Source organism: Oncorhynchus tshawytscha, linkage group LG12 (assembly GCF_018296145.1).
Source record: "Oncorhynchus tshawytscha isolate Ot180627B linkage group LG12, Otsh_v2.0, whole genome shotgun sequence".
In the NCBI taxonomy this organism is placed as follows: domain Eukaryota; kingdom Metazoa; phylum Chordata; class Actinopteri; order Salmoniformes; family Salmonidae; genus Oncorhynchus; species Oncorhynchus tshawytscha.
In genome coordinates, this window is record NC_056440.1 from 40,752,809 (window position 1) to 40,760,346 (window position 7,538).

Here is a 7,538-nt window from a genome sequence, read left to right on the forward strand (position 1 = left end):
TGATCCAGTCAAGACCAATACTACGTAATCATACGATGATAAATAATCTAGCTATGGCAGCTATTAGCCTACTGTAGCGCGAGTCGGCGTGGATGGTTGCTGTCTCATCTCTCGCTTCCTCCTCCCCGTGTCACTCGCTCACAGTACAGCCCCTCCCTGCCTGTTAGAGCGGTACATCTCTCCCTCCATCCTCTCCCTTTAATAAAAAATAAAACAATTCTGCTGCTTCCCTCACTCGGATCGGAACGGGTCTGAATCCGACTAGGTCTAGTTGTCCTCAGGTCCATTTCGGAACGGGTCCAACTTAGAATTGTGATGAGGCATATCTGGGAAAGTGTATACAATAATTTCTGCATCATTGGGAAATTTAAAAAATAACCAAACAACCTGGCAAAAAGGACCTTGATCAGGGAGGTGACCAAGAACCCGACCACTCTGAGAGAACTACAGAGTTCCTTGGCTGAGATGGGAGAACATGATAAAAGGACAGTCTCTACAGCACTTCAGCAATCTGGGCTTTATGGGAGAATGGCCAGACAGAAGTCACTCCTGAGAAAAAGGCATGACAGCACATCTAGACTTTACAAAAATGCATGTGAAAGACCGGGCATAAGGTAAAAGATTCTGGTCTGATGAGATAAAAATGTAACTCTGACCTGAATGCAAAGCCCATCTAACACCATCCCTACCGTGAAGCACGGTGGTGGCAGCATCATGCTATGAGGATGCTTTTCAGTGGTAGGGACTGGAAGACTGGTAAGGCTAGAGGGAACAATGTCTGGAGCCAAATACAGACAAATCCTTGATGAGAAACTTCTTCTGAGTGGAAACTACCTTGGAATGTACATATTTGCCCCAGTCTAACAGGACAATTCCCCCAAGCAAGACTGGAATGGACAAGAAGAACATTCTTCAGAACAAGAATGTGAAAATCCTTGAGAGGCCCAGCCAAAGCCCAGACTTGAATCTCACTGAAAATATGTGGAAAGACTTTAAGATTGCTGTTCACCACCACTCTAAAGAGGTTGAGAAAATGTGCCAGGAAGAATGGGGGGGAAAAAAATCCCCATATCCAGATATGCAAAGTTTATACAGACACACTCAAGACGACTCAATGCTGTAAAGGTGCTTCTACGAAGTATTGACTCAGGGGTGTGAATACTTATTTAAATGAGATCTCTATTTCATTCAATACATTTGCTAAAACGTCTAAGCATGTTTTCACTTCGTCGTTATGGAGTATTGTGTGTAGATGGGGGAGAAATTATATTGAATCAATTTTGAATTCAGGGTGTAACACAAAGTGTGGAATAAGGCAGGCGCTAGCTAGGTGGTCCACTGATTATACTGCGCTCCAACGTTACTGTACTTACATTGCCATGCACGACAGCGTGTTCTCCGTGGAGGATAGCTTTCCCAGGTGCAGACATGATACATTCCTTGATATGCATTCTGATAGCGGGCTACGTTTTGGTACAGCGAATTTGCTAAGTAAATTATTAGTTGTTAGCAAGGTAACTAGCTGGCTAGCCTCCAGACAATTCGCCAGGAAAACGTTATCTGGCAATTATTAGTGATACGTCAACCACTCCGAATGATGAGGGGTCGTCTATACACAATCCCGATGTATTTTTAAAATGGATAAAACGTCAGTATGAAGCTGTTTCCACTTAAATAGCTTGCTACCGTAATAATAGTGGAAACATCATGCGACAGTGAACTGTCAACACAACGCAGCCAGCGGGCCATTGCTCTGCTTCATGTCCAATCAGCGCTAGAGGTGAGATGTACAGATCTTTTGCTAGCCAATCAACATCCTACTCTGTCCCTCGTGCCATTGGTCGTGCGACAAGCTGTCCATCCCATGCACATACGGATAACAGGGATAAACAAGAGGCACAACGCGCGTTTTTATATTATGTAAACATGGCTTCAATGATTACCAAACCATCTCACCTACGCTGTATCCTGACAAGGACTAGCAAATGTTTAGCTGTGACTTGGACAAAGACATCATTTGGATCAGAAAGAAGGTAGCTGTATGGACCATCGCTTCTTATACAAATATGTTATCTTGTTTGGTAGCTAGCTAGCTATGTGCCATAGTTATTTGACACACAGTTAGCTTACACATCAGTGGAGGCTGATGGGAAGAGCTATAGGAGGACGGGTTCCATTAATGGATGGAATTGGATAAATGGAACGGAGTCAAACATGTGGTTTGCATAGGTTTTGATACCCTTCATTTATTCTATAACAGCCATTACAATGAGCCTGTCCTCTTATAGCTCCTCCCATCAGCCTCCTAAGCTACACATGTAACGTTAGTACTAGTCACACAGGTAGTGCAAGAGAATGGGATAAGAAACACACCTGAAATTGTTGTAGATGACGGCTGACTATGCTAGCCAATAATATTGCCTACAGACAGCTGAAATGATCTTGCCTGCACTGATAGCCAAGCTAGCATAAAGCTCTTGATTATATTTTTCTCCTGTAAAAGCTATGCCTCCAAAACTGATGGAGAAAGCAGGATCCCCAAAATATACACTAAAACTGGTGATAAAGGTGAGTATGGAAGCAAGTTATTGCACATCATATGGTGATTTCAACAAGGAACGCTTTGTTTATCGTCTTCCTGTCATTGCCAAAGGTTTCTCTAGCACTTACACTGGAGAGAGAAGACCCAAGGAAGATCATGTGTTTGAAGCATTGGGAACAACGGATGAGTTGTCATCAGCAATAGGGTAATGTGATGTCCATTCCTTCTATTGGGTATTATGCTTTGTTCCCCCTTATTGAATTTATTCACCGTCTTGTGTTGTCTTCTGCAGCTTGGCCAGGGAGTTTTGTATCGACAAAGGCCATACATTCACAGATCAACTGGACAAGGTCTGAGTTGTAACTTTTCCCCGTTCATTTATGGAGAGTAATGACGAACGTTGTCTTGTACTCAACGTTTACCCTTCTAACCCCACAGATTCAGTGTGTCTTACAAGATGTGGGATCCAACATTGCCACACCTCAGTCATCTGCACGAGAAATTCATATAAGTAAATGACTTTGTTGTAAATCATTTTGGAAGAATCATTCCACACAGCTTACCCGAGTCAATGGTCTTCTCATTGATTGTCCTTATACTCTCTCGCACTCCTGCCAACAGAAAAAACAAAGTTCAGTTCCCAACCAGTGGCAGACCTTGAAGGCTGGATTGATGAGTTCACAGAGAAGCTTCCACCACTGACAAACTTCATATTACCTGTAAGCACTCACACACTGGATGAATCTTTTAGAAAATTGAAATGTTATTTAAAACGTGATGTGGAATTGTGAGAGGCTTTGAGGGGTTCCTATTCCAAATACATGAGCTGACAATATGTTCAAGGTAAAACAGCATGAGGCAGATAAGGTACTGTAATTGTGTTTGTGAATCCATGTGTAAAGCAACTCAATGCATGTGTATGGACTTGTACTACAGTGCATTCAGAAAGTATTCACACCCCTTGACTTTTTCCGCATTTTGTTAGATTACAGCCTTATTCTAAAATTGATTAAAAGTTCTCTAATCTACACACAATACCCCATAATGACAAAGCAAAAACTGGTTTAGACATTTTTGCAAATAAATCACATTTACATAAGTATTCAGATCCTTTAGTCAGTACTTTGTTGAAGCACCTTTGGCAGCTATTACAGCCTCGAGTCTTCTTCGGTGTGACGCTACAAGCTTCGCACACCGGGTATTTGGGGAGTTTATCCCCATTCTTCTCTGCAGATCCTCTTAAGCTGCAGATCGGTGTGATGGGGAGCATCGCTGCACAACTATTTCAGGTCTCTCCAGAGATACTTCGATCGAGTTTAAGTCCGGGCTCTGGCTCGGCCACTCAAGAACATTTATGACTTGTCCCGAAGCAACTCCTGAGTTGTCTTGGCTGTGTGCTTAGTGTCGTTGTCCTGGTGCAAGGTGAACCTTCGCCCCAGTCTGAGGTCCTGAGCGACCTGGAGAAGGTTTTCATCAAGGATCTCTCTGTACTTTGCTCCGTTCATATTTCCCTTGATCCCGACTAGTCTTCCAGTCCCTGCCTCTGAAAAACACCCCCACAGTTTGATGCTGCCACCACCATGCTTCACTGTAGGGATGATGCCAGGTTTCTTCCAGACGTGACGTTTGGCATTCAGGCCAAAGAGTTCAAACTTGGTTTCATCAGACTAGAGAATCTTGCTTCTCATGGTCTTAGTCCTTTAGGTGCCTTTGGGCAAACTCCAAGCTTGCGGTCATGTGCCTTTTGCTGAGGAGTGGCTTCCGTCTGGCCACTTTACCATAAAGGCCTGATTGGTGGAGTGCTGCAGATGGTTGTCCTTCTGGAAGGTTCTCCCATCTCCACAGAGGAAATCTGGAACTCGGTCAGGGTTTTTGGTCACCTCCCTGACCAAGGCCCTTCTCCCCCGATTGTTCAGATTGGCCAGGCAACCAGCTCTAGGAAGAGTCTTTGTGGTTCCAAACTTCTTCTATTTAAGAATGATGGAGGCCACTGTGTTCTTGGGGACCTTCAATACTGCAGACATTTTTTTTTTGGTACCCTTCCCCAGATCTGTGCCTCGACATAATCCTGTCTCGGCCCTCTACGGACAATTCCATCAACCTCATTGCTTGGTTTCTGCTCTGACGTGCACTGTCAACTGTGGGACCTTATATGGACGTGTGTCCCTTTCCAAATCATGTTCAATCAATTGGGTTTACCACAAGTGGACTCCAATCAAGAAACATCAAGGATAATCAATGGAAACAGGATGTACCTGAGCTCAATTTTGAGTCTCATAGCGAAGGGTATTCGGATACTTATGTAAATAAGGTATGCTTTTTTTTTCTCTTTTTTTACACATTTGTAAAAAAAAAAATTGCTTCATCATTATGGGGTATTGTGTGTAGATTGAGGAAAAATTTTCATTTTAGAATATAGCTGTAATGTGGGAAAAGTCGAGGGGTCTGAACTTTCTGAATGCACTGTGTATATATTGGTGGTATTCATAAGGACCCTTTTTGGTTGAATACATTGTCTGTGCATATTGGTTTGATGTGTTTTTATCTTAACTTCTCTGTCCGGTTAGTCTGGAGGAAAGAGCAGTGCGGCCCTACACATAGCACGGACAGTGTGTCGCCGAGCAGAACGCAGGTGAGTTCCAACGAATCATACGGTTGTTTAGACCCAACACTGTATAACGTTGTGATCCTGAACGTAGCCCCAGAAACAGCCATAACACTTGTCTTATCTTTCCAGTGTTTCCCCTATTGTGCGGTCAGGTGAGGCCGATCCTGATGTTGCCAAATATTTGAACAGGTATTATCCTTGTATAAATGTGCAGATGTATTATCATGCGTTTAAGGAAGTGGTGTACTCCTGTTGATAATCATTTACCTCACGTCTTCCCATAGATTGAGCGACTACCTGTTCACAGTGGCCAGGTACACAGCCATGAAAGAAGGCAACGAGGAGACGATCTACAAAAGACCCGAGTGACACACGTCTACACGTGAAAGATCAAACCGGGGACCTCTTTGGAACAACCTTTGTTCTGCTTCTAGGTTGAATTAATCAAGTCATCGGCATTGTTTTATGTGAAAGACAGTTCGATGGGTCTAAGTTTAAATACTGTATCTCGTGATGGAACTTTTCCTACATTTCAAATAAACACTTGAATCCAAATTCGACTTTGCTAGAGGCAAAATCTAAACGTACGGACACTTCTTTTGCCATGCGGTACTTTTTTAAAATGTTGGAACAACCATTTTTTAACAGGATAATAATAAAATGAGGTTTGATTTTGTAATGACGCGCAGAAGTTATAATCCTGTATTGTGTATATGAAGCACAGGTTGTATCACAAGAAGCTTTCAATACAATTTCTTTAGCAGGTATTTCAGAGAACTGGATGACTAGCTTTTATCACTCGGCATCAGAAAGTACACTTTTCTAATGAAAACAGATGAGACTCCATTTTGAATGATCATAAACCTATATTTGTATAGCATTTCTACAAACTCTTATGCTGTCATCCGATGCTGCAGTAAATAAACTTCTTTCATCATCACATTACCATTATCTTCTACACCTCAAACGTAAAGTGCTGAAGGTCATATTGGAAACCTATTACAACTGGTCCTCAGAACTGTACTGTTGGTTCAGATCTCATTTCACACTGGGCTTTCCAACAGCGTTTCAACAACTATGGTGGATGTTTAACCAAGCAAGCATAGTACAGCCCGGTCCGGCTCAGTACTGTGAAAAGGGCTCTGTCTTCCAACTCACACACGGTCACTATCTGGCACCAGGCCTGGCTCTTCTGGGAAATGCTACTGGCCCAGGTCATAAGAGACAGATTGTGATCCTCGTAATGCAGGTGGGTGATTGAGCAGGCATGATTTCCTGTGTGAGAAGCTATTAAAGCTGTAGCACCCATGGTAGGTGCCAGTGGAATGGGTTCCTGTCAAGTGGAGTTTTAAACAAAGATGGAGGATTATTGCACTTAACCCTAATTTGATCCAGGGTCACTACTACTATAGCTGACCCTGTAAAGCACATTTCACTTCACCTTTCATGTGTATGTGACAATATGTATTTATTAATTTACTATGGTACTGCTTACCAGACCTTATTATGGAAGAGTAGATCAAAAGTCCAGGGTTGTGTTCAGTAGGGAGCAAATGTTTTGAAAAAAGGGAGATACTTTTGTTGTCCAATAACAAATTTGTTCTGCTACAAAAACAATCTGCTTTAATGAACAAGACCCATGTCTCCGCACTGAGAAGAGATGAAGACCAGAGGCAGCGATCTGACCCAGACTATTCTAGAACCTACCTACTCCCCGAAAAGGCAGGACCACCATCAGGCTCTGCAGGACCCTGTCATTGGGGCAGCGTATAGTATGTGTATAATCAGTGCCATTTCTAGGAACAAGCCCCCCCTTAGGAAGTCAGTCGTGGTTTCAATTTACTGTTAAGATTAACCAGTTGAGCTGACAGACATTTTACACTGTTTAGCTGTGGGTTTAGTCATCAATCTAGCAAGATGGCAATATTTCATTAATGTCCTGTTTCCCCCCTAGAAAGCTATGACCTTTATGTCTGTCTGAGAACAAGAACAACTTTCAACCCATATGATCTACTACACAATAAAATAATAAAACACATACAATATCTGATAATACTGCCTCCACTCTTCTGGGAAGGCTTTCCACTAGATGTTGGAACACTGCTGCAGGGACATGCTTCCATTCCGCCACAAGAGCATTAGTGATGTCAGGCACTGAGGCCTGGCTCGCAGTCGGCGTTCCAATTCATCCCAAAGGTGTTCGATGGGATTGAGGTCAGGGCTCTGTGCAGGCCAGTCAATTCTTCCACACCGATCTCAACAAACCATTTCTGTATGGACCTCGCTTCGTGCACAGGGACATTGTCATGCTGAAACAGGAAAGGTCCTTCCCCAAACGGTTGACAAAAAATTGAAAGCACAGAATCGTATAGAATGTAATTGTATGCT

At 42.9% G+C, this 7,538-nt stretch overlaps 2 protein-coding genes across 4 annotated transcripts in view; one reads left to right on the forward strand and one right to left on the reverse strand.

Moving 5' to 3' along the window:
- LOC112263285 (mevalonate kinase-like) overlaps positions 1–7,206 on the reverse strand; it is a 31,985-nt gene extending 24,779 nt beyond the window's left edge. Inside the window, exons 1-2 of one of the 3 annotated variants that reach the window (XM_042330657.1) lie at positions 7,192–7,206; positions 3,106–3,153 (exon numbers count right to left, since the gene is read on the reverse strand). In XM_042330657.1, coding sequence (XP_042186591.1) covers positions 3,106–3,126 — 21 coding nt within the window. In that variant the 5' untranslated portion in view covers positions 3,127–3,153; positions 7,192–7,206. Of the gene's footprint in view, positions 1–1,373; positions 1,763–3,105; positions 3,249–7,191 lie in introns of those variants that run through there. The other 2 variants (XM_042330658.1, XM_042330656.1) reach the window with 2 other exon arrangements.
- Positions 1,851–6,095, forward strand: mmab (metabolism of cobalamin associated B). Its single transcript, XM_024439375.1, has 9 exons — positions 1,851–2,033; positions 2,504–2,568; positions 2,654–2,747; positions 2,835–2,892; positions 2,981–3,053; positions 3,164–3,261; positions 5,110–5,174; positions 5,280–5,339; positions 5,435–6,095. The coding sequence occupies exons 1-9, from the start codon at positions 1,927–1,929 to the stop codon at positions 5,517–5,519; spliced, it is 705 nt and encodes a 234-aa protein (XP_024295143.1). The 5' UTR covers positions 1,851–1,926; the 3' UTR covers positions 5,520–6,095.
- Positions 7,207–7,538: the final 332 nt, after the last annotated feature.

Coding starts and splice junctions, on each gene's coding strand:
- mmab (XM_024439375.1), top strand. CDS start 1,927: ATGGCTTCAATGATTACCAAACCATCTCACCTACGCTGTATCCTGACA. Junction 2,748..2,834: donor GAGTTGTCATCAGCAATAGG/GTAATGTGATGT, acceptor TGTCTTCTGCAG/CTTGGCCAGGGAGTTTTGTA. Junction 3,054..3,163: donor TGCACGAGAAATTCATATAA/GTAAATGACTTT, acceptor TCCTGCCAACAG/AAAAAACAAAGTTCAGTTCC.